This window comes from Botryllus schlosseri, chromosome 7 (genome assembly GCF_051294905.1).
Source record: "Botryllus schlosseri isolate E-star chromosome 7, Bs_hap1, whole genome shotgun sequence".
Taxonomy (NCBI): Eukaryota; Metazoa; Chordata; class Ascidiacea; order Stolidobranchia; family Styelidae; genus Botryllus; species Botryllus schlosseri.
Window position 1 is genome coordinate 25489885 of NC_137242.1, and position 26854 is coordinate 25516738.

Genomic DNA, 26854 nt, shown 5'->3' on the forward strand with positions numbered 1-26854 from the left:
TCATATCGAATCGAAGGCGCGGATTTTCAAGACACGACTACGTGCTTCAAGAAATACTGCTGCAAAATTAGCTTTGATATAATAACAGTCTACCCAATTTCTACATAAATAGTATGATGTTACTTTCAAGAAAAGTTATTTTGTTGCTGTTTATCACAAGCCTACAGTTCATATTTGCACAGGACAGATGACGGTTGCACCATAATTGAGCTAAAATTGAACTAAATCTTGAGGGGGTCCGCGAGGGTCCGTGACGGTTAAAAAGGGGTCCGTGAAGCCACAAAGGTTGAGAGCCACTGCTCTAGAGAATTGGCTAGAACATTGTATATCAACAATCGTATCACAAAATATGACATCACTGACATGATATTTCGAATAATCAGGGCGAAGAGAGCGCTTGAGCTTAATGTACTATTTTCAGACGTTACACGGACTTTTTCTGTAGGCAGACTTGGTCAAGGTATTCTGATAGTTTGGAGTTGACTTTTATCAAAACACGATAGTAGTTTCGACATGAAACTGCTACTTCTACTTTTGAGTAGACATTATCCTTCTCCTTGAGCACCAACGATCACTAATTTAACCCACTGTAACAAGAATATCCGAATACTACTGTATTCCCTTCAAACAGCCTGGTGCAATTAGCGATCCCTCAGGGTAAGAATTTTCATGTAGCTGCCTACGTAAAATGCAGGCCGAACAATTTTATCGAAGTAAAGACACATCTAAAGCCTCACTAATGGAGTATTGGATTTTGAATGACAACACGGCTGGATTTCAGCAACCCATTTCTATGTTAAGATGGCGTATCAGCGTTTATTGATTGGGCACAGTCTTCATAAGGCCAGCAAGCTGCTATAATATATGATGCGGAAGCCCTATCTCACGAAGATGACGTCAAGATTAAAAAGCCTACCCGGTCAAACAGGTTTGATACACGGTTTGGCGCCAGGTTACTTTCATTTGTTGAAAATATCATTATAATAGGACAGGGGTGGGTTTTGGGGGTTGAAACCTCTCCCATTTCAAACTTGAAAACCCCTCCCTTTTGAAATGCTGATTCTGTCTCCAGTAATTCTTAGCCCGTTCGCAATTCAGTATAATGTATTATCATTGCTCGTTGTGTTTTAGTCTGTTAGTTGTGGATTTTTAGTTCAAGTCCTATTTGCGTGTTTGAAAATTGAGCAGTTCTAGTTCTAATCGCGCATTTTGAAAGTCCAGTGGTTTGTACAAATTGTGGTTGTGCGTGTTCTCAAAAATTTGATCAAGCCTCAAGATGATCAACGCCAAGCGTAAATGCCTCGACAACCTCACCTTTACTCTGGGCCGATACATATTCTCCTTCAACAGATGGTGCGCGTCACCCAGCATTTCGTCTTCATTGGTAGTCGGCCTGTTTGCAGACTGCCGTTGCATTTCGATGGCTCGTAAATCAATGCACGCATCTGATGAGGTCTTCCTGTTATGGGAGAACAGGAATTAAAAGATAGATTATGGCACCATACTGATAGTGCATCAGTGCATGAGGCATAGCATAATACGAGCGTGTTCTTAGCACATCATGCGTATCGTTGACGGATGTTATGTCTTTCAGGGTCTAATGACGATGTACGATGCAATCTTATCATAACCAGACACGTGGGAGATACAACTAACGATCAAAAATTATCTAAAGTTTCAATGATTGACTACTGGGTGATCAAAGTTAACACCGGCAAAAATTTGTTTCGAATGCTGGGACTTGGCTTTCACACACATTCACACACACATAATGACGAAAACTGACATTTTACGTTGGAATGTAAGATGGTGGCTGAAGTTCCAAAACGATGTTACCTGTAGCCCTGTAAGGGTTGTACACAATAATTTGAGTACTCGAAACTGAATGGAGTATCAATTCTGCATTCGTTGCCACTGCGAGTTAATTCATCAACGAGTTTCGACACTATAAGCCTTCAAATCTCGATTGGTCGTATCCTAGGATACGCAACATTCATTACAAAGCATGTTACTGGAGATGACATATTTGTAAAGACGCAGCATCAACCCACAGCATTGTCACAAGCCTTATATCATGGAAATACTATAGTGAAGGGGGAGGCAAGTTTTGTGTTTTTCTGGAGTTACGGAGCATAGATTAGAATCAACTAATACAAAATCTTCATGGTCATAAATATGTACCTAATGTTTGTAAATTGTCTGTGTCCAAAGTTACGTCTGGCCTATTGCATGATTTTTACCTAATGCCCCCCCCCCCCTAAAAAAAAATTGGGTAGTTTATGAAGGCTAATGCACCCTTATTTAATTTAGCCTGATGCCTTCCCCAATTGGAACTTATAAATAACATATGGTGATAAGTGGTTATCCCACTGGCGGCGTCAGCAATCGACAGCAAACATTAAGCATGTTACCATGAGTTATTGCTGATTTCAAATATTTTACTGTTCTTTAAAAAATGCACTTTCCCTTTCCTATGTCTTCTGATGAATATATTTTGTCGTAATTTACGGCATGCCATATTCGGCAGGCGCATCTTTATGAGTATGTGATAAGTTTTTGAAGTAGCTTACACCAGAATGACCAGATTACAATCTCTCGGCTTATTGCCTACCCCTTTTTTCATATTTTGGCAAACTCTTAATGAACTAACCTTCTCATTCCATTTTAAAAAGCCATCAGGCCGGTCATAACGAATATAGTTGACGAAACACTTTGACACAATGACGCAGCAACTTTCCAGAGCTCAAAATATAATATTTTCCACTGTCCAAAGTTACCCCGTTCTTATAACATTTGAGGGGGTAACTTTGGACATCTCAGTTTCTTATATTGATCCAAGGGTGAGCCCACTGAGATTTTTGCCATGGATTATAAGACTACTTGGAGGTATCTGCTGCCAAGTTTCGAATCTATGACTCGCGTGCTATCTATGTTTGGTTGTAAGAATTTTAAGAGCCATCAATTTTGATGAAATTGACACCTGCCAGGAATTTATCAATGTTGGGTTAAGTTTATCTGGTAGTGAAATGAATCCACTTTTTATTGCGACTACTTGTGGTACTGTTGCCTCATGAAAAAGAATTGGACATCCAGCGACAAGGACAACCCTTTTCCATCAATAACCATTTAAATCTTTTACTGCTTAGTGTCTAAAGTTACCCTAAGTCCAAAGTTCCCCCGGTTTACTGTATATCAACAATCGTATCACAAAATATGAAGTCGACGATTGTTGATATACAATGTTCTTTCTTATTCTCTACTAGTTGCTGACGATTACCCCTAGCGAGTGTCAGCCGAAAATATTCGAGTTTCATTTCAATATGAATATGCTATTCGATTGTATACCGAAGTTCTGTACCTACAAGAAGCTCTTCAAATACAATGAATTACAACGAAATGTCACCCTCCTAGTATCGAGTCAATACAAAAAATTGAATGGAGTCGAGTCACAAAAAATTGCACTCGAGTCATTACAACGACCCTCTGCCCGCTGACTTGGACTCGAACTTGACTCGGTGGTGAGTTGAATATGACTCGACTTGACTCGAGTCAAAACCATAAAAGTGACATTGACTTGTGACTCAGAACCTTGTGACTTGGTTGCGACCTTGTATGGATCACACAAAATTGTCAATTTTCCAATTAATCACGTAATAATCTACGATTCAAGTTTTAAAATTCAATTACCGCCATGCCCCATCATTCAAGCTAAAGACAGCTAGCCAATTAGCGACACATTACTGCCCATGACAGGTCCCATGTACAGACATGACTGCAACATCAAATCAAGTGTAAAGATGCAACTGTCCAGGCGGAATCGTTATCAATTATTGATTGCAAACAAGCTCACAGCATCGAAGAAAATGAAGCCGTTGAAAAGGATCTTCTCATTTCGGTTGGCAGCAGTAGATTGGCCAAGGTCCTCTCTGACGTCAATTCACTGCTGCTGCCGCCTGAAACAAACAGAAGAGTAACAAACTATGAGGTACTATATACAGAGGTGGGCAGTGGCGTTGTTCAAACTTTACTTCGTTTATTCGAATTCCGGGGATTCACCGATTAAATTGTTAGGTTGCCTAAAAAAACGCTGCACACCCAATTTGGCTCGACTACAACTGATAGATATATGAATGTACAGTAGGGCTGTTCAAAAATAACTTTTTCTTCTGGATTCCAGCCATTCAGGCATTAAATTGTCAGGTTACCCTGAAAAACGCTGCTCACTGCTCACCAAATTTGGTTCAATTTTTTTAATTTATAATTGAAAATTGAAAAAAAAAATTTGAAAAATTTTTTTTAAAATTTTTCATCATAAATTAAAAATTTTAATTGGATCTGCGGAGCCTTATACTTGATAGAATTGAACCAAATTTGGTGAGCAGCGTTTTTCAGGGTAACCTGACAATTTAATGCCTGAATGGCTGGAATCCAGAAGAAAAAGTTATTTTTGAACAGCCCTAATGTACAGGAGTTTGAAAATTTTGAAGTTCTTAAACAAATTTTTAAATTAAATTGTATTTTTTCAAATACTACTCGATGTGTTACTAGTTTTAAATGTTACAATTAAACGAATAAACTTTCTTTCACTCTTTCCACCCCTAACTTATGTTGTATTCCATAAAGCCAATTTTGTACAGTCTCGTCGACAAAGCCAAGCAGTTAATTTGCTTATTTGCCCATCCTGTCATATTATATATCCAGGTTGTTGCATTGTTGATTTAAATTGTACAATGAACATACAGGTAAAGTACGTCAACACTAAACATCCACTACACAACACATACCGTTACGCAAATGTTTAATTAGGATAATACAGCAGTAGGGATCTTCCCAGACTATATTCGGCACAATGCACAAAATAACACATGACAACACTTGTTTAGTTTTGCCCTCAAGACAGTTTAATAGTGTTATGTGTACCCAGTACCGTTCCGCGCTTACAAACAATCATTCCCAGTTAGTTGATGGCCAACTAACTACTGTTTTCCTGAGTAGCTCCATCTCTAGTTCTAGTTGCGGATTTTGAAAAGCGAGTAGTTCTAATTGCGAATACTGAAAAGTGAGTAAATCTAGTTCTAGTTCTAGTTAGTTGCGCATTAAAATAATTACTCAAACCGAATAACTACTAAAAAACTCATCACAACGTTTGGCATGAATGGTGATGAATGAAAATTAATGAGTTGCTTCAGAATTGAATTTAGTTAGTTGGGGATTGGTCGTTAGTTCTTGTTCTAGTTGCAATTTTTGAAAAGTGAGTAGTTCTAGTTCTAGTTGCGCATTCAAAAAAAAATTACTTGCTAGACAACGAGAAAACGCATGACATAGTATGGTGTGAATAGTGATAAAAAATTATTGAATTGTTTCGGATTTGAATCTTGTTGCGAGTTTTGAAGAGTAGTTCTAGTTCTAGTTGCACATTTTTAAAATCCAGTACCGGTAGTTTGTAGAAGTCTGCCTGGTACCAATCTGGGAGCTATTGCTGCTACACTTCGATCTCACATCACAATGCACCAAGCCTTGTAGACAGAGTAAAGGCAGGGTAGCAAACATGTTTTGCAAGTTACCTTACTATACAACCAACAGTTCACCATACTGTAACTGTCAATATGCTCAATGATAAGACCTCTACTGTGGCACTTTCATCGAGATTTATCGACCAGTGTCCTTACTGTCGAAATCGCCATTCAGTATACTTTAGCTAGCTTAAAACTTGCCCATTATTTACATACCATAACAAAATTTTAAAGAAATGCTACACTGGCCATGGGTCAATGGTTGACTATTGTTTGCAATAGATAAGGTTATAAATGTTAGAGGGAACTTTGAGATGTGGAGCTAGGTAAAATATTAGCTCAAGTGTACATTATCTTAGAAATCATAGTTTGAGATAATGTGATTTGTAACAGGAGTATGAACGTCTTTGAAGATATTCAACATTTCAATCGATGCTTATTAGGGTTGTTCAAAAAAAACTTTTCCTTCAGATTTCACTGGGTACTTGATAAAATTGGTAGGTTGGTTAAAAAAAAGTTTTGAATTTATCAATAAAAAATAAAATTTCAAAATTTTTCTGTCAACCCCATAAAATTGTTAGGCTGTCAGTAGAGATGATGCATACCAAATTTGGCTCAATTCCAACCACTAGAAGCGAAATTATTGCAGTAGAAAAATTTGGATTTGAATAAAATGGTATTTACGGTGACTAGCTCTTTAATTAGTTATTACAAAATCATGAATTCAAGAAATTTTTCTACTGCAATACCTTCGCTTCTATAGCTTGGAATTAAGCTAAATTTGCTGTGCAGCGTTTTGTTACGCAACCTAACAATTTTATGAAGAAACCTGTACGATTTGAAAAAAAAAGGTTATTTCTGGGAAAAACAAATTTTGTAAGATTTTCATTATGTTTGGCTGTATTCTTTGCCATGGTAATATTTCTCTCATCAATGCAAAGTTAACCGTGGCCAAGATAAGGCCGAAATAATGAAAACTTTACCCAAAGGTAATATTCTAAAAATGTGTTAGATGAACATAATGACAGTAGTATTGTGCCAGCAGTTCTTGATAACAGACACAAGAAATGTCTTCGAACTAAATAAATTACACCACACTTGGAAATCCAGATAATTCTAATTGCCCAATTAAACTAATTAGAACGAAATGCCGGTAATCTATTTCTAATTTAATTTTTGAAATGATTCAGCCAAGCCAAGCTCGCTGTGCAGACATTTGCTATTCCCATGCTCATAAGAACGAACCAATCCTGCATAATCCTTCCGTGCTATCCTTAAGCCACATTGAAGTACAATTTTCTCTCTCTGTTTGCTATCGCAGCAGAAGATGCCAAAAAGCTTATCAATATCTTGAAAGAATGTAGTTTCCATTTCTTTATAAGAATTTGATGTTCTAGATTTGGGATACTGAGTTAGTTCACTAAATTTTAACATCAGTTGATTGACTTTATGCGCAATAGGAAACTCATTCATGGAAAATACATTGCACCAAATCGAACGGTCATGTAGCTCCTTTGCAACTATGAAGAAAGTTCAATCATTCTCTCTACTATCCAAATTTTGCTAGGTTGATATTAAAATCAACTGATAAGTCCTTCAAACAAGATTTTTAAGCAGCAATGTAACAAACGGTCACATGCTAATTGGCATCGTAAACTTGGTACAACCAACCAACACTTTTACTGGTGGTCTAAAAATCGACAATTTGCTTGAAACTTTTTTCTGTACATTCTCAAGACAAAGTTCTAAGGTTGAGAGATAGAAACATGTTGCTTCCGCAGATTTGAAACCCAAAATTGGCTTTCTAGCATAGGCGGTTATCAAGATATGGCAAAATTAGCTATTTTCGACTTGTTTGGTGAAGTTGCTCGGCCACTAGAGGGCGCAAGAACCTGAAATTACGAAATAAGTTATTCATTTTCGATTTGGGACCAAATATCAGAGGCACTTTTTGAAATTCAAATTTTTCTTTTTTTCACTCCACCCTACGAACCATGATTCGATGTCAAAGTTTTTGCGCATTCAGTAAATCTAATTCTAATATAATTTTGAAAAAAATGCAGCAATTAGCCCAATTTGAATCTAAGTTGGAAATTACTTTGCAGCTATAACTCTACTATAATTTAGGAAAAAACTTGGTCTGCTGTCATTCTAGTTCAAATTATATTTCGAAACGCTGAAAATTTTCCAATTGTCCAAGCCTGAATTACACTGCCACGAATGCGGTCGTGAAAGCAATATTCAAGTTAAGTAACGTCAGTCACATATACAAATAACACGCTATGTATGTCCTGCTACATGAGCTAATATGTAAAATTCAGTTTTTATTGTGCTAACAAACAATCGGAAATGGCACAGTTCCGCTTCTATCAAACAAAGGAGAGAAAAGCCACAAACCGCGTTCGATTTCCAAGAGCATATCCTGCGCCTCACGCTTGTTAATCCGATGAAAAGTGTCGAGCAATACTTGGTCATGCGTCTTGAAGGGTTCCCGCACAAACCACTTCATCAAGTACTCCGTATTCAGCCTTATGAGTCTGGAAAACAACGTAGATATGAACAGGGTTGTAATTACTCGAGCCATGACTCGACTTGAGTCGCAATATATCGTTGGCTCGACTCGACTCGAGTCGTTTTCTTGAAACTGAATTTTTTAGTCAATTTGCGCATTGACTCAACTTGTACCTGACTCAATACGCCTGACTCAACCAAGTCATGACTGGTGACATTCTATATTACTTGATGCGATTATCTTGTATCAGGACCTATTTTATCTGTTTGAATACACATGTTGCGAGAAAAATGAGTATATTATGAATACTAGACCTTCGATATCACCCAAGAGTTTCAGACTTGAGAGAATTGAGTTGAACCCAGCTTGATCGCAATAATGATCAGTGAAATATCTTGTACGACTTGGACTCAAGTCTCGACATTATGACTCAGACTCGGCCCGTTTCTCCCCGACTAGGACTTGGAATTGACACGGTGGTGAACTGAAAGCGACTCGGCTTTACCCGAGCCAAATTTATGAAAGTTTATTGACTTGCGACTCGGAACCTTGACTAGTTACTTGGTTCGATCATTCGCTGATAATGTTTAAGTAAGTGTCAGCAAAGAACTGAAGTAGTATGGAAGAGGATTGCTTCAATATCAAAGTCATTGTGAAATTCACCTTCAATTACATTACTACCGACTCCAACACAGAATTGCCGATAAATCTAATCAACACATTACAAATATTGATTTATAAACATCTTCGGAAGAATCGAGAATCAAACGCCGATTACTATTTAATTAACACCGCAAACGTGGTTACCCGGAAACCACAGACAGATATTCATTTTAAGACTAGGACCAAAACGAAACAACCTACATGGGTTCAAAGGAGCAGATATATCTCTTAAATATAGGAGACTGCGGTGCCATATGTTTATTATGCCAAAATAAATCAGTCGCAAATGATTGTGGTATCAAATGCGCAAATGAAGGATATTTTGATGTAAAGATAAATCAATTATTGGACTATTTTGCACCAGGCCATCACTAATGCGCATTAGATTAGATCTCAAGTTAGATAATGTCCAGATGTTACTTCATCCTTATAGATATTCCCGCTCTACACCTTATGAAACTCAATCTATTAACAACAGAAATTGCAGCTGCAGCCACCAATTAGTACCTTACTTAAGACGTAACATTTGATATCCATCAGCATCAAGTTTGGAGCTATAGACCATTCAGCACACCATCGACAACAAGTAATACCATATGGTAGAAGAGAGCTCTCGCAAGTCAAATTGAAGCTGCAAACGCCCCACCAGGTTGACTACTTCATATTATGTTGTCTTAGCGGATTAATGAAATTACCTCTGGGATCAAGGCGTGATACTATAGGTTAAGAACATTCCATTTCCGAAGTCTCAAGGGAGAGTCAACTAGTATACAGCAATGCTGCTAATAAGATATGACCTGACATAACAATGCAAACCGCTTGGGGTACGATGTACCCGCTAATGACATAGGTAAGCGTCAAAAGTTTACAATGAACTACACACTATCCACTAATAGGCCTTAGTGTTGAAAATACAGGCCTAGAAGAAAATGACATATGCAAGCTCTACTCTGTCCTCCCAAAATCGTAGTTGACAAAGTTGGTGATGCGTGGGCCATAATTGAAGCGAGCTAGGAATACCCCCTGCGAAATTAGAGCCAACGATGTAATTTTGAGATGGGCCTGTCCTTGTCAGATCACAGATCAGATATTGGTCAGTAAATATAATGGGACAGTTTTCAAGTTTGCTTTTGTTGGGAGCACGTTATCTGCAGTGCACCAGAAAATTGTTTTACCAGCAGAATTTGACAACTAGATTATTCTAGTCATTTGATTTACAGCGAAATGCAAGGTAATCTAATGCTAATCTAATTTATGAAATGTTTCAATGGTCTAATTCTAATCATAATCTAATTTGTGAAATGTTTCTACGTTCTAATTTCAATTCAAATCTAACTTTTGCTTTTCCTGAAAATGCTATTGTATTGTGCGAAACAAGTCAAGCTTTGTGTACAGACATTTGGCATCATTATACTTACGAGAATGAAACTTTGATTTGATTTGAACTTAAATTTTTGTTGTACTTCTCACTGGTTCAGAATTTAGTTCAATTTCCAAGTTTCTAATTCTAATCCAATTTGAAATAAATTGTGAAGCTATAATTCTAATCTAATTTAGAAAAAACTGAGAATTTCTACTTCTGAATCTCTGTTCACAATAATCACGTCATGCAGCCATCCGTGACCAACCAAAGTGGTATCTCCCTTTGCTAAATTTAACCCAAATTTGGTGAAAATCATAAAGCGTAACACGCCGCAGTATGCAGCCATGACACTAGCTCGACAGGAATTAGCATTTTTTTTGCGTGGGTAGTAGGCACAGTACTAAATTCACCCTAGAAGAAATATGAAATGTGATTTACATAGTTGTAACTATGTTTACAGGCTTGGCTTGCTCGCTGGTAGCAATGCAAATGAACTCTCTTAAACACGATGTCCATGCAACCACAGAAACAGTACTAGCATTCATGTGATGATGTCGTTTCCTACTGCTCAACAATACATTTCAAGCGAACGAGAGATGGCGCTTAGACTACAATTGCCCATTGCCTATAAATAAACATCAACTGATGCACTTGCATACAAAGCATTACAAATTTAGAATTTGTCTGCTTACGATGTGTGAGGGTCATGTAGCGGTGATGTGGTTACTTCTATATGCATCCCGATTGGGCTGGAGGGAAGATTTGTTTTAAATGAATCATGTCAGCAGCAAAGGATTCAAGCCCCACATCGACACTATTGCGCTTGGTTCCAAGGTAACTAAGGAATTCTAAGAAATCTAATGAAAAAGAAAAAGTCTCAAATGTCTCCCTTCGCATTCTTTAGAAGTGCCATCATTGTCACTTGTGACTTAAATCACACTCAATTATTAGTTCAACTTACATAAATATATTGTACGTGCTAGCAGACTTGGACAACTAGTTTATTATAGTTGTCCAATTAAACTATTATTATTAAACCATTTACGGTGACCAATTCTTTAATTATTATTTATTACAGGTCTGCCCACCGTAAATACTATTTTATTCAAATCCAAATTTTTCGACGGCAATAACTCCGCTTCCGCTGGTTGGAATTCAACCAAATTTGGTGAACATCGTTTCTATAGAAAATCGAACACTTTCATGGGGTGAACAGAACATTTTGAAATTTTTATTTATTTTCATGTAATAAATAGAAAATTTCTTCTCTTGTAGCAACGCGGCTACTGGTTGCAATTGACCAAATTTGGCGTGTAGGCTTAAATTAGGTAACCTAACAATTTTATCAAGTAGCCAGTACGATTTGAGAAAAAAGTCATTTTCGAACATCCCTACTGTGTATATAGTGCGAAAAGAGCCAAGATTGCCATTCAGACATTTGCCATTCTCGTGCTTATGAGGTTAAACTCTGATTTGATACGTAGTGAACTCGATTCCATTTCCAAGCTTTCGCGAATTCAGCAATTCTAATTCTAATCCAATTTGGAAAGCCTGAGTAGCTATAATTCCAATTTTACGGCACAGCTATAACGGTACAGTTATAATTCTAATTCTAATCTAATATAGAAAAGCCAAAATTTTTCTAGTCACCCAAGTTTGCGTGCAAGTAGAATGAAAATAGGCAATATTTGTAAATGAAAAGATAAGACAAAGATAGGAAGAGTATGATTTCAACACCTAGAATATTTTCTAACCAGAAAGTGCGTACTCTCAACCCCAAAACATTGCAATTCATAGATCACCTTTGCGTCCAGTAATGGTGACCCCTATGTCCGATGACGTCTTCGATACCGGCCATGAGGTGATCAATAAGCTAAAATCAAAACGATTAACAAGATTACATACACAGCTCAATCCCTAATCCCTTCACGTCACAGCCAAGCAGGATAAAATCGACATACCCGCATGTTGATATCTTCAAACATGTTGACTCTGTGCTCGTTTGCAGTTTGAACTTGTAGGTATTCCACTATAGGCCGTATTGTCGATCCCTGCAAGACAAAAACTGGCAAATTTACCGAGTTTACCACCCTAGGTCGGTAATATAACAATAGAACATGAGGGACAGCAGATATTTTTAGTTACAATACAACAAAAAGGTGATATTGTCGTTACAAAGGTTAAATATATAAATAGACAATGGGGAATCGGCTTACTGAAATATCAATGGAAATAATCATATCAACTCTACTGTGACTTCAAATTCTTCATCACAATTGTACTTAATGAGCCGTAATAACCCTAGATGAGCTGGAATTTACATGTGATTAAACAATAATAATATTGTTCATAATCATCACATCCCATAATAGAAATCGATCGATGCTAAAATACCACGTCTCTGATGGGTCAGAGTTCAATTGGACGTTGTACTGACAAGGGCGACCAAACCTGCTTCCCTAATGTTTTGTTATGAAAGGTTTCAGATTGCTCACAGCCTGTTGGCAATGTCAAAATTAGGAAACGCATCACGGCAATCAACATAGGTATGCTAATAGGTCTACCAGTCTACTATTGACAATACTAGAGTACATGAAGCATGGTTCATAATTTGACGGACATTGAGGTAACTGAGACACTTTGTGTATTATCACTGCCAAATAAAGTAGAATCATTGGGAATAGATTGAAACGTGGGTCTCATTTCATTGCAAAATGAGACATCGCAAATACATCACAATAAAGAAAATTGGTATTATTTCGTCCATACCAATTTCGTTGTACTTTCCAAAAATGCTGCGGGTTGATCATGAATTCACAAATAGGCCATGTTATATCCAGTAACATGCGTTGCTTTGTGCTACATACTTCATATGCTGTCACACAACTGAGGTTTTAAGGCTTCCACAGTGGAAAATTGTATTGAAACTATAATTCCCTTTGATGAATTCACTCTTAGTGTCAAGGAGCAATTAATCTCAGTAATTTAAAGAATCATATCTCACTCTCAACTGGGATCATTACAGTCAAGCACCTCAACATTGTTAACCGCAGTACATACCTGCACGAAAGACGTAAACAGTATGCACACAATGCACGCGCAGATCATTGTTTTTATGGCGGGCACGACTTCGGGCGAGGTTAAGGACACCAGGGAAAAAGCGATGGCCCCGCGCAGACCGCCGTACGCCATCACGAACTGGTCCACGCCGTTGATTCGGTCCAAGCGAAATTTGTTCAGAATATACGTAAGACCCACGACGCCTGGTAGGATACAAACGATGAAACAAAGATATCAGACTTGAACAACTAGATAATTCTAATCTAATACCGGTATGTGAAATGTTTCTATGATCCAATTTTAATAATATTAATCTAATTTATGTTTGGCTGTAAATGCTACAGGAAAACTGTATAGTGCGAAACAAGCCGAGCTTGCAATTCTCGTGCCCATAAGAATGATTTGACGTTATTGGAAATTTATTTAATGTCCAAGTGTTCGAGAATCCATTAATTTAATTTAATTTTGAAATAACTGTGTAGCTATAATTCTAATTCTACTCCAATTTGGAAAAAATCTTTGTAGCTGAAAATGCTACATAACTGGATAGCGCGAAACGAGCCAAGCTTGGTGTACAGACATTTACCATTCTCATACATAATTGAATTCAATTTCCAAGTTTCAGCGAATTCAGTAATTCTAATTCTAATCTACTTTGAAAAAAATAACAGTGTATCCATAATTCTAATTGCACGAAACAATAACTTCATATGCTAATTTATTCACTAAATGCTTTCTGACTCACTCGATCATCATTAGCAAACATTAGTAACACGGTGAGTCAAATCCGAATTCTGACGAGAGTCAGTCAAAAAGTTTTAGTAAATACAGTAACAAAATGAAGATATTATCTCGTGTAATTCTGAAGTTTTGTACTGTGAATGGGTTGCGTTACAATTATATATAATTATAATCTAATTTGGAAAAGCTCTGGGTGATATCATAACATAATCGACGTCATGTCGTAATCATCGAAGCATACGCAACGGTGATATAAACCTATTGCGCTGCGTCATCGCATGTTGATCACCCAGCGCATTTACAATGCATTATACGCCTGGCCGCAATTCTGACATTTTTTGTAATGAGTTGTCAGGACATCAATGGAAGGGAATATGAAACTAAATCGATCGGTTTTCCAGTGCCAAGCCTGCCAAATGTACTGCTGGCAAAAGCCACAAAATTATCTACAAAGGCTTCGAAAGATTGTTATACCGCCACCGCCAAGTTGGAAAGAGCAGAGCGTTTCGATCTCTCTATTTTTGTTCTAACCCCGAGAAATGCCTAGGGCTATGAATAATACTTATATCGAATACACAGCAACAGATTATGTGGCAATGTCTAAATTTACAATAATCGTTCTAGCTCCAGCAAAATGAACATCTCCACTAAAGTCCGCATGTAATCAGTGATTTCCCAGAATTTGTCTCCATGCATTACAGCTGACAATTGTTTCAACTGATGATTAACCCATGCTTTCCTTCCTACGAATTCGGGGAAATCCAAGAAACAAATTAACTGGGGGTAGAGATAACAATCCGCACATGAATATAAATGATGCTCAAACTGACAAGGAGAGAAAAAACTGTCACTGATTGGTCAAACATTCTAGCAGCGAAATAGTGATATTTTATATCGTCCGTCAGACATCCGATATCAAGGATTTCTCATGCAGTGATCCCAGGACCTCACCCACAGACATTCTTAATTCGAATGACCTCAACTCGTCACTTTTATAAAAGCTAGAGCCAACCGATATCAGATATCGGCCTTCATCGGACAGGCCGATAAATATCGACAGGAGTTGATCAATTTCTATATTTCTACCGAGACAGATATCGGCGCAATATACAGGTTAGGCCAGGGGTGGGCGATTATGAAAAGCAGAGAATACGTTGGCGGGCTGAGCCAAAAATTTCAACTGTATCTGCGGCCTATCAATTGCAGGCCTATTTCTAAATTAAAAACTTTTTTTCTTGTATCTTTCTGGCTATGTGATTTAATCGTTAGGTTCCCTTAAAAAACGACGCACACCAAATTTGAATTCATTCCAACCGGTAATCGCGGATTTCGTACAGTTTGAAAATTTTGAATTTACCCAAAAATGCAAAAAAACACTTTTTTTCAAATTCTTCTGTCAATCCCGTGAAATTGTTGTGCTGTCTTCAACAAAGATGCTAAACAAATTTGACTCAATTCCAACCTGTAGAAGCGGGAAGCGGGGGAAGTATACTCCTGGAATTATCAATGAAAAACTCAAATAACTCCTTGGAGGATACTCCCAGCTGGTGAAGTAGCCTTGTTGATGGAAACTAGCAGTGTTTCGGAAATTCGCCCTCCCTTAGCACAGTGTCCGACTTCCTGTTTTTTATCATAATACCGATTTAAATTATACTCCATGGCGACCTGATCGCCACAAACTAAAAGGACCCAGACTCCAGTAAACAAATATTTAGTGCTCCGACTCTTTTTGGAATTTCAGCCTTCGGCCCTCACCACACTCTTTTGACATGCCTATTCATAGTTTATGGGTGATGATGACTGATAATCACGAGCACTGATTGACTTGTTTTATGAATTAGGGATTTGGAAATGTATCACGTAATAATTTGAAGCACACAGCATGTGAATGTGACAATGGCAACAAAGAAGATTTGAACTGAACTATACATGGAAACATTGACTGCTTGTGACTTTTATAGTTACAGCACAATTTGTTTCATTGGCTTTATTTTGAATCTGGGTTACTCGTATGGCGTATGTAGGCTAGGTAATAGCGGCAACTACAAAAACAGGCTTATTTTACACAGCCTATGATTTTATTCCACGGATTAACATTCAAAAGAAGTTTTATGCTCTATATTCAAGGGCCGCTCAAAATCACGTCACTCAAAACCACGTCACTCAAAATCACATTGCCCAGGTCTGGGTTAGGCTCTAGTAATAATGCCACAATATATGCTACAAAACAGTCACATCTTCACAGTTGAACGCGCTCATTTTGAAATTGAATCAGGAAGACAACATTATCCTCTATGACAGTGATAGCTCGATCAATTTCACAGTAGATTAAATCTCTGGGACTTGAGATCTTGTGACTGCTATCCAATATGCCCAATGAATACATGTCAGCGAATCAATAACTAATATCATCTCACCGAGGGTATTATTTTAATAAAGGACATGACAAGCAGATGCAGAGGGTAATCCATTTTTATTACATGTCAACCCAGATGGACCTAAGAAGTGAAATGTTCAATCACAGGATAAACTCCTTGCCTGCGTGAACCATAATCAATTTCTATTTCACGATGTCGAGTTTGACACTAGTGCCACTTCCATACTGAATACGATGACCAATGAAGGATATCGATACCATACAGAAAATTGCAAAGCAAGAAACATGGAATGTTGCATTGCACCACATTCCTATGACTGCATCCTACGACCAGGTGACTAATTGTATCCAAACGTGAAGTAGCAGACATGCCAGACGCACATTTCTTAAGTAGAGATTTGTCATATCAACCAGTCATTCTAGTGCAGACTAACTTCTATGGCTATGATCAATCGGGCTTGAAATGCGAGGCATCTCAATCAAGGGTGAGGAGACTGGAAAGTACATAATATGACAGCCTTAAACACACGCATGCTCTGGGCCAAATTAGATCAGATTAAGAATTACTGAATTCACGAAAACTGGAATTGAATCAATGCTGTAGGCTACCAAATGCCAGAATTTATTACCATCATACCTATTGCTCTGTAGATAGTAATGAAAACCAAAGTCCACAGCACGAATCCCGTGTTCCAATGCTGCCAAAAATCGCTGACGGCCGAGATTCCCAGCAACATGAAGATGATGGTCTCGCAAATATTCGCCAACATTTTCATGCTGTACTTTACTGTCGTGTGCGACTTTTGAGAGATATTATGCTCCACGTAGGAATTCATTGTGAAGCCCGCAAAGACAATGCTGCAATAAAAGTGAAAGGTGTAAACCAGGGGTTCTCTACTTGCCAACATGTGGACCTTCTTCAGGAGGGGGGGGGGGCATGAAAAACGTTAAAATATTCATCATATCAAAGTCAACTACTAAAATAAAAGTAATAAATTATGACTGAATAAAAATACTAGTAGGCCTGCAGCAATAAGTTACTTCTTGATCGTGAGTTCACGTTCTTCTTTTTTGACCTAAAAACGGAACATTTTCTAGTGTTTATGTGTGTTGATCATCACGTTAAGTCAACTCAATTGCTTCATTCGATGGTTTACGATTCACAATGAATAGACAATGGACCATCTACAACATTAAGCCTGCAAAATAGGCTACAAGGCGTACAGTGTGATAAGTTCACAGACAGTGCAATCTCTATGCCACGACCAAAATACAATTTGCATAAAATTTTTGACTTTGTAAACCATTTGGACAAAATTTTGACGTTTTTTGCAATGTCAAAAATAGTCGCCCTAGTCATAACTAATCAACGTATTATCTTGTGCGTATTGTGTGTTCTATTCATATCATTATTTCTAACCCCCCCCCCCCGGTTAGGCCTACCGCATAATGATTTAATTGAGATAATGCTTCTTTATTTTTTCAACAGGTTGCCACACAATTTTTAAAATTGTCGGGACCACTGGTGTGAACGCAATAGTCCATACGTCATCTTACATGGGCTATACTTCAATGAAACAATTTGCTAATAATATGATAATTGAAATGGCATAGGAATCGAAAAGAGTATTGAAGTTTGAACGGTAATAATAATGATCAACCGGTGCTGAAAGAAAAACAACACACACAAGTATTGCAAGTTTGAGAAAATTCACAACAATATCTGTGAGATCAAATCATAAAAATGCAAAGAAAATAAAAAAAAAGAAGCATTATATTGTTTTTTTTTTTAATTTGTACCCGAGAATTTATGCTCAATTCGAGCATATACCAATAGCCTAAGTATATATGATACAAAATTACAAAAGACTATATGAGACTATAAGGAAGGTTAAGGTTCTACAAATTGGGAGACATTCTGAAAAAGTAATGTCCACACAGTCGCTACAATGAAACAGGGTGGTATTGAAGTTCGACAGGCCGGACTTGCCCATTTGCTATGGATCAGGCCTAACTCATAATGCCAGATCCATATTGGGTCACATGATAAAATATCTACATCCAGTGATCTCACGATCAATATACTAGCTTACATTCTACACTAAATCGTTCACACGCTACATATATAATGGGCACATGGGCTCTATATTTAGGGAACAGCATCATCATCATATTACACTGCGCATCACAACATCATGAAATTGCAACAAAATTACACGCTTCAAGACCACGAAAATTGCATGAGGATAAACCTAGCCAGCGATTTAGCTAATACAGTTACAGTTACAGGGCAATACAATTTCATTGACTTGGAATCATGATGTTTCTCTAATGATGTAAGGCTAGGCGGAAGTGAAAAGCAATAATACGCTGTCAAGTGCCATCGTAGCTCAAGTATGCATCACATTTATGTTAAGTTGTCAAATTGTTGTTCTTGACCATTTGACAACACTACAGTTACTCAGCAATGGAAATCAATGCAAATATATGAAAGCTCTGGTACATGCTTAGCAATCCATGACATCATTCCTGTTAAAGTTTTATAGGTACAAATTCCCTACTCACATTCCACAGGTCATAGTGACTCAGCTGATGGAAGTAAAATACAGATGCTCACCAGAGCGGTCAAGGCATGTGAATATTCTGCAGAGTGTGCTATTAAACTTCACTCTTATGCTTCTGAGAATATCAGCCAAGATACTGTAGAGACTGTCATTTTAAAATGAGCTAACCAATATTATAGTAGCTATATAGCCTACACCAAAGTAGCTAAATATAGTATGTCATCAGTGATTTTGGATTAGTCATTTGTGATACAACGGCTAGTCAGAGCTACAATTGCTAGCCAGAATTTGACGACTGCAATGAAACTTGGTCTACAATCACAGTTCGTAGTTGATTGGTATCGAATTTATATTATTCCCCATGAGAAATTGGTGAAAATGTAACAAATTCAGCCAAGTTAAGTGAGTGAAGTTTGAATATAACAGACCACAGACGCATTGACAATTGTAGTCACAAGACCACACACACCACAACGTCACAGTAGTTGGTACCACGGAAACAGTTTACACAGAATACTAATTAAACAGCATTTGGACATTAGAGTATGGTAGCCTACAAGATTAACCAAAATACTGCCTTGCCTAGTAGAGTGGTTCTTCACCAGAGGACCACAGTAGCAACTACTTGTGAAGTCGATGAAAGGTTTCGACAGTGAAAAATGGCATCGAAATTATAAATTTCGTTGATAAATTAACTCCTAGCTGCAAGGATTGTGTAATTTCAGAACTCGAATAAACATTCTCCCACTACTCAACTGGAATCACTAGAACTAGTAACTTCTTAAAATAACTTGAAACCAGAACACGATTAATGAAATAGTCCAAGGTCCAATGTAATATGTCATTTGAAAGTTGTCACTGTTATACCACAAAGACAGAATTATTTCTATATTGTAAAAGTGGACCACAGTATGTTTCAAACACAGAAAGTTATTCACGACTATAAAAAGTAGGATTATCATATTTTCAGATCCAAAAAACTCACGCGATAATCCCAGACAAATGAAAGATCTCCGCCGTCAGATACGCCAAGTAGCACGTTATGAATACGAAAGTGGGTTCGATCACCCTGTTGTTGACAGTGTACTTTGTTATGAACGAGCCGAAAAACCCGTAAATAATCCCGATGATCAGGCCGCCCAGGACGACGACAAAGAACGAGAAAAACGCAGCCACGTAGTCGATGGCCAAGATCTCGGGCAGTTCGATGTATTGCTCGAAAAGATGATACAGCACCTGAAAAATTCGGCTTCGATTAGACAAAAAATGACCAAAGAACCTTTCACATACTGATCAGGGATCAATTGAATTTGAAATTTCTAAAATGATATTTTTGTCATCCGTATTAGTATTACGGCCACTTTCGATAATAATTACTTTAGTATTAGTTTGTCAGGATACATAATACAGACTATTAGCTACATATAGTAACACGGGTCAACAGCAAATTCTAAAAGTAGATGTGATTAGGTGATTTTTGAAGAGTTTTTCTGTACCTGATAGAAATTTACATTATAAATTTTTAAAAAGGCGAACGATGTCGCCAGGAGTCCAGGACATTCGGGTTATGGAAGCTAGTTAGTTGCCAAGGATTTTGGAAAGAGAAAATGATGGGGGGACAATTGCTAGATGTTATATTAGCTAAATATTTTTAAGTGTCTTGAAAAACACAGTAGGCTATATCTTTCATTAATTCATTCATTTTTCAGAATATAGGAATTCGATGATATCTTTAAAGCAGCGGTTCCCAACCTTTTTTTAGACACGCCCCCCTTTATGATAGTGAAAAATTTTGCGCCCCCTTTATCGTCATATCACAAAATTCAACCGGGATGCTAGCAACTCCAACAAATGTTTTGATGGCATGGAAGGTTATAACTGTTGATGAGAGAATTAAAAAATATAAAATTTGGTGTATATATATAGAGAAACACGCATGAATTGGAGGTGAATCGCGCAAAGCGCGAATTTTTTTTCAATTGATCGCTTCTTCGCGCCCCCCTTCCGAGCTTTCACGCCCCCCAGGTTGGGAACCACTGCTTTAAAGTCAGACTGAAGGCACATTCGTTAAAAATACATTCAAAATGTCACATGCTCACATGCTTGTTTGAAAAACAGCGAGTGAAAATTAGAGTACCACAGTAATTATTCAGGACAGGGCTATAAATCATGCCCGGGATCACAGACAATGTGTAAAGCCTCACTGAATGACCCGTTCCGGGATGAAAAATTATCTTCAATTTGAATTCAATCTAGCGTATCACCAAAAAATGTACTCAGGCAGCAGTAGAAGTAGAAATGGCTACTTGTTAGATAGGCCTAAGCGTGTTCTTGGAAAAGTAAAAAATGAAATGCCTGAGAAGTACTACAGAGGCTTTTAAAAGTATACCTACTAGAGATGTACAGGATCAGGATTTTGGATTCTAACAGGTCATGAATCCAAATTTTACTGTTTTGCCGGATCTGGATCAGGACAGGATTCTTATTTTGACGAAAACCTGATCAGAATCCTGTCCAACATGTTTAGATTCAGGCAGTTAAGATTCAGGCAACGTAAAACTTATCTTCTCGGAACCATATTTTTTACTTGTAAAAGACGGATAATATGTATTTTCCGCTTAGGAAATTTCAACGGCAGAATAGTCTTGAGTTGCTCATTCGTCGGATCTTGATATCATTTGGGGTTCTTGCCTAATTCATATTGTCAGAGATTTCAGAATTGATTGCTCGGAATGACGTTGTAACCGCTGACGAAAATACCGTCACAAAGACGAAAAGTGATGTTTGGAGACAGTTCCGACACTTGGTACACAAGCAAGATGGGAAATATGCTGAGTATATGTATTGTGCTGCCAATATCATGTCAAAGTTAAACTGATTAGGAGATTTTGATTAGCTCGAATCCTATATTAAGAGTCTTTTGAGTGACTCATAGTTTGGAGATGGCATCGGCTTACTGAAGTATTGGACAAATGTCAGTACAATTGCCATGACATACATTGTATACAAATCTCAGTATAGACTTGCTGTTGGGGTAATCTGAATCAGTATTCCTGCATCAAGTGCATTCAGTGAAAGGGTGTTCAGTTTGTGTGGGAATACTATTGACAAAAAACGATCCTTCCTCTCAGCTGACGGTTTAGATGCTTTATTTGTGTTGTAAAGTGCTGATGAGGATGTTTTCAAGTGAGGTCAGGCTGATTGTGCCATCATTTCTTTGTTTTCAGTCTGCATCTTAAAGATTACCATGTTGCAGCTCTTGAATACAATTTAAGTTATAGATTGTCTGTTTACAGTATTTAAACTAACATTATTTTGTAAGTTCATCCAGCCTTCAGCTTCTGGTGATGTTTTCTTTTTCAGAAATCACATATGGTAATATAATATTGACCGCTACTCATAGTAACATGGATCGTGAAGCAATTTTTGAAACAGGATCATTTTTGGACTCGGATACTGAAATATGCGATTGCAACAGGATCAGGATTGGATCAGGATTATGATATCATGAAACAGGATTGGATCAGGATCCTGAAAAACCATGATCCGTACATCTCTAATACCTACATCAAAGCCCGGATGGTAAGTCAAAGGCTTTTATTTGTGAATAGCCAGTCGTATCTATAAAGAGCCAGAATGGGATGGTTACCCTATCTCTTTTTGTACAAAGATATTTAGCCCATTTGATGTGAAAAAATCTTTGATCCACACTGGCAGCACAGGCATTAATATAACCCCACTTTTCAATAATCCACTGATAACTGATATATATTTAATTCATGTCACAATGAAGCAGGCAAATAACCTATTGTAATCCTGAAGTACGACATTAGATCAAATGGAAATATAATAGACCATTGTTGCATTAATTAGCCTACCTTTGGGGCTTGGAATACAAGGAATACAGAATATTGATATTCGCAGTGGTATTTACTAAAATCTTTCAGACCGAATAAACATTACCGATCAGGCACTACCATTTTATTGGTCGGTCAAAGTTACATGAATGTATCGAGGTCAGCAACCTACCCAGAAATGTATTCAAATCGATCAAGGGTATTAATGCAATCTATATTAATTAATGACAACCTCCATTACTCTATTGTCGTTTACAACGCGTTATCGGAACTCAAACGGATTCAATTACAGCATGACTGAATCTGCAATCCTCAGAAAAGAATTCTTTCCCTTGTTCTCTCATAAACACCCAAGGCTTGTAGAAACACATTTCTTTGTGCACCAGCTTGGAGAGTGTATCAATGACAGATATGTTTCATCCTATAGCTACGGTGCGGAAATGGGCGATGATCATGCAGATTTAGATTGAGAAAGAGTTTATTTCAAGATCGCATAAACGCAATAAATAAAAAATAAGCCCAGGGCATAGGCAGTACCGCTTGACGTCTATAATCTACAAAATGCAGAACACAAGGAGAAAAATATTAAACAAATGTAGTGGAGCAAATACATATAATTGGGCTATACTGATATAACATGTTTAAAGGCTATGGTTCACAGAGCTATGTATATACTGGATTTTTAAATGCACAATCGTTAAGGGTAGGCGCGTAGGCCTACATGAAAATAATATTCAACATTATATTCATATTTGAATATCCCCCCCTCCGAATATATAACACTGACACTCCTCAGGGGTAATCCTTTGCAACTAGTAGAGAATCGGAATGAACATTGCATATCAACGTATGTATCACCAAATATGACTTCACCTGCATGAAATTTCAAACAATTAGGGCTAAGTGATTGCTTGCGCTCTGAGTCACAAAGTGGTGGCTCTATGCTTTTTTTTGAGATGATTGCATTGACATGGACATCTCTGGTAGGCTATTTGAATCACAATGCTCATTTACTCTCAAATAATTCCACACTGTTGTATATGTGCTAATTTATAATGGTATACACATCAATGTACCATGTGGCATCTCATATTCAATACTGATCATGAGTGGATATTTGATATCTACTACCAGAAAACATCTGCTGATACGTTACCAGGGTCAAATATATATTGCTCAAGCCAGTGTGATCTTGGGATGTAGATTATACACACAGTCTCTTGTGTTCTGATACTTAGATTTAGCAACATCCGCATGATCAATATTGTTCAAACAAATAATAAATGGTAACCCGGAATCAATGAAATCACAATCAAAATTAATTTTCTATGAGTCAGTTATTTCCTTGGGGAGTCGCACATAGTAATAAAATTGAAATCAGAGCTATAATGTAATTATGCACATAACTGTGAACAAAGTTGAAAAAATAGTTCAATTTCTCACCATATAAAAATCTGCAACAAATATAAAAACAATATGACAACCACGATGCTTTCTTATCACCGTAATGAGAAAATTATAGTTGTGTTGCTGCGAGACAAAACTGTTGGTGCGTAGTTGGCAACCCATACAAGCGATACATCATCAGAGAAATCTTTAAATTTACATCTACTGTAGCTAGCAGCAGTTCACATACGGACCCGTGGACCACCCCAGGGCATTTAAGGGTAGCAGCTCATCACAAAATGCAGACCAAATCATCATGAAGCAACCGAGTAAGTGTTCAATGAACACAGTTGAATCTCAAGAAGAGTCAACAGATACCAGGAACTTCATGTGATGGTAGAAAGAAAATTCAGATTCTCAGTTTTTGAACAAACACACGTGTTCGACCTAGTAAGTCGTAAATTCTCAGTTCAAATTCCTTTCAAATACAAACAACTTGGTAAATACCAAATTCCACCGATGAAGTCATATAGCCTACTTACAGCACAAATATATTCCAAGGACAGACTACTAAGTAAATATCACCTCAATACAGTTTCATCATAATTTCACATATTTCATAAAGAGCCTTTCATTATTGGATTATTGAACACCCATATCCATAGCATTGAAGGAAGTATATTAATGCACCGCCATCAGGACTTGTGCTTTTCCAGCTGTTTTCTGGATTCCTCATTCTGAAGTAGGCCACCACTCACCAAATGACCGACGAACATTTTGGTGGATTTTATCAATTTTTCACATACCCTTAACCTGAGACTAGCCTACTTACTGAAATTTCGAGGGCAAAATATTGTACGATTGAGTCAGCCCAACATTCTCAAATATGAGCTGCACTGTAATTATTATATTCAGATATGTAATAATTAGTTTGCTATTAATATTGAGATGAAGATCCTGAAAAATATAGTAGGCCTAGTTCATTATCTCAATATGAACTCCAATTTAAAGCAGATAAGGGTCAGGTCAGCTAAAATGCAAATTAAATCTGGGAGACATTGTTAGCCTAGCAAACAAACCATAATACGATTTAGCCTATGTATATGATACAACACACAAACTTGACTTAGTTAACCTACATGAGTGAGGCCCATCATTTGATTACTTTTCATTGACTGCATGATATGAACAAGAATTCTACTTGATTGATCATGTAACTGCAAATTGGAAAAATGGCATTGAACATCTGAAATAGGTTGTCTAATGGTTAACTTGTGAGAGAGCTCAAACGATAGATTCATATTTCTAGTTAGATATTCCCTGACTAGTTAAATTCAAAACAACATTACACATTTAGCTTGCAATGTAATTCAACCCAGAGGAGTGCAATTATAAATTATTCAAAATTACTCGACATCTGCACAAAAGGAAAATTAACGGGGCCGAACGGAGGAAAGGGTAAATTACGTTACTCTGGTAAAAAGATGTCTGTGTATTAGTCTATTAACGTTATTATTCCTATAGCTCTAATCTCAGTGTAATTTTCACGTCTTGGGCTAACCATTACTGCAGAATTGAATAGGGGAGAGTGGGTAGGTATAGGCCACCAAATCTTACAAAGCTATAACTTGGCCAAACTTGGTCTAATATTCCTAAATTTCGGTATAGACGATCATTAGTTGTAAGGCTAACTATTACTGGTAGAATTAAGCTAAAATACCCATGCATTTGGAAGTGACATCCAATTTTGTAACAATACATCATTTTTGTATATAAAAAATAGGCTACGAGGTATGGGCCGGGGGGTGGTGAGGTATGGGCCGCTGTCTGTTATTGAATCAATAAATGCAATTCATATCCTACAATCCTCAACTCTTGTCACAGTTACCAACAGTTTGTATATACTGATATAAAGCTGGGCTGGAAGTGGACAATTCATATATTTCAATTCCCGTATTGATCGTAAGCCATAACGCATAACGAAACAAGACAACTAAAAATATGTTACATGAAAATCACTATCAAACCATGCTTCTTTCGCCTCAATTACCCCATCAAATCCAAATGTCACAGCTCTATCTCTTATTTAAGTGGGAGTGACAAACCATGATACATATTTGAGCATATGATGATGACATACTGTGCTAACAAACTTTTCTCCTCTTCATTAAAAACAGTATTGGAAAACGATTTTTAAATCTTTTTCAGGTGAGACTAATCCCTTGTTTTTCCATATATATACCTGTTTAATGTAGCTCTACCAATTTTGTACGGACCGCATGCTTATCTTTTTGATACCTCTCATACTTTAACGTTTCATATTGCCAAGCTCAGATCTGATTCTGAAAACTGGCCTTTTTATGGGTTTCATGATTTACTTTCAAGTGATTGTATATGGGAGGGATAAGACCAACACCTTCTGTATTCTAGAGATAAATATATTTAATAGGATCAATCAAATATTGATTTCAGGTATATGCTATGCTGTCCCATACCCCAGCCTATTGAGGTATGGGCCGGCCCATATCCCAACCTGCTAAAAGGCCCATACCTCAGACACTCCATCTTGGGGATTCTTACCATAATTTCAAGATCCGAGAGATTGACAAAGCATTAAAACTATACTCTATAGATAGCATATTTCTATAGCTTTCACACCAGAAATAAGTCTAATCCAAACATGCACATATGTGGACTCAAACCCAAATTCCCTATTTTCAAATAAATTTACTTTAGACCGCAAAAATTATATATCTCCAGCTGAGTCAAAAACTCCGCTGACCTCATGGCTGTAAGAAACATGGGTGAGTCTGGAGCC

At 37.3% G+C, this 26854-nt stretch overlaps 1 protein-coding gene and 1 long non-coding RNA gene across 11 annotated transcripts in view; both read right to left on the bottom strand.

The window, feature by feature from the left end:
- The window catches only part of LOC145442791 (sodium/hydrogen exchanger 3-like), a 50607-nt gene that overhangs the window by 18699 nt on the left and 5054 nt on the right, over nt 1–26854 (bottom strand). For all 10 annotated transcript variants that reach the window (XM_080320794.1, XM_080320793.1, XM_080320795.1 and 7 more), the window contains exons 6-13: nt 19779–20029; nt 16867–17087; nt 13112–13314; nt 12013–12102; nt 11854–11924; nt 7911–8050; nt 3851–3953; nt 1315–1459 (exon numbers count right to left, since the gene is read on the bottom strand). In XM_080320794.1, coding sequence (XP_080176920.1) covers nt 1315–1459; nt 3851–3953; nt 7911–8050; nt 11854–11924; nt 12013–12102; nt 13112–13314; nt 16867–17087; nt 19779–20029 — 1224 coding nt within the window. The remainder of the gene's footprint in view (nt 1–1314; nt 1460–3850; nt 3954–7910; nt 8051–11853; nt 11925–12012; nt 12103–13111; nt 13315–16866; nt 17088–19778; nt 20030–26854) is intronic.
- Nucleotides 20279–25611, bottom strand: LOC145443002 (uncharacterized). Its single transcript, XR_013916257.1, has 2 exons — nt 22357–25611; nt 20279–21182 (listed from the first exon to the last, which is right to left on the bottom strand). It is a non-coding gene; the product is annotated as an uncharacterized LOC145443002 (long non-coding RNA).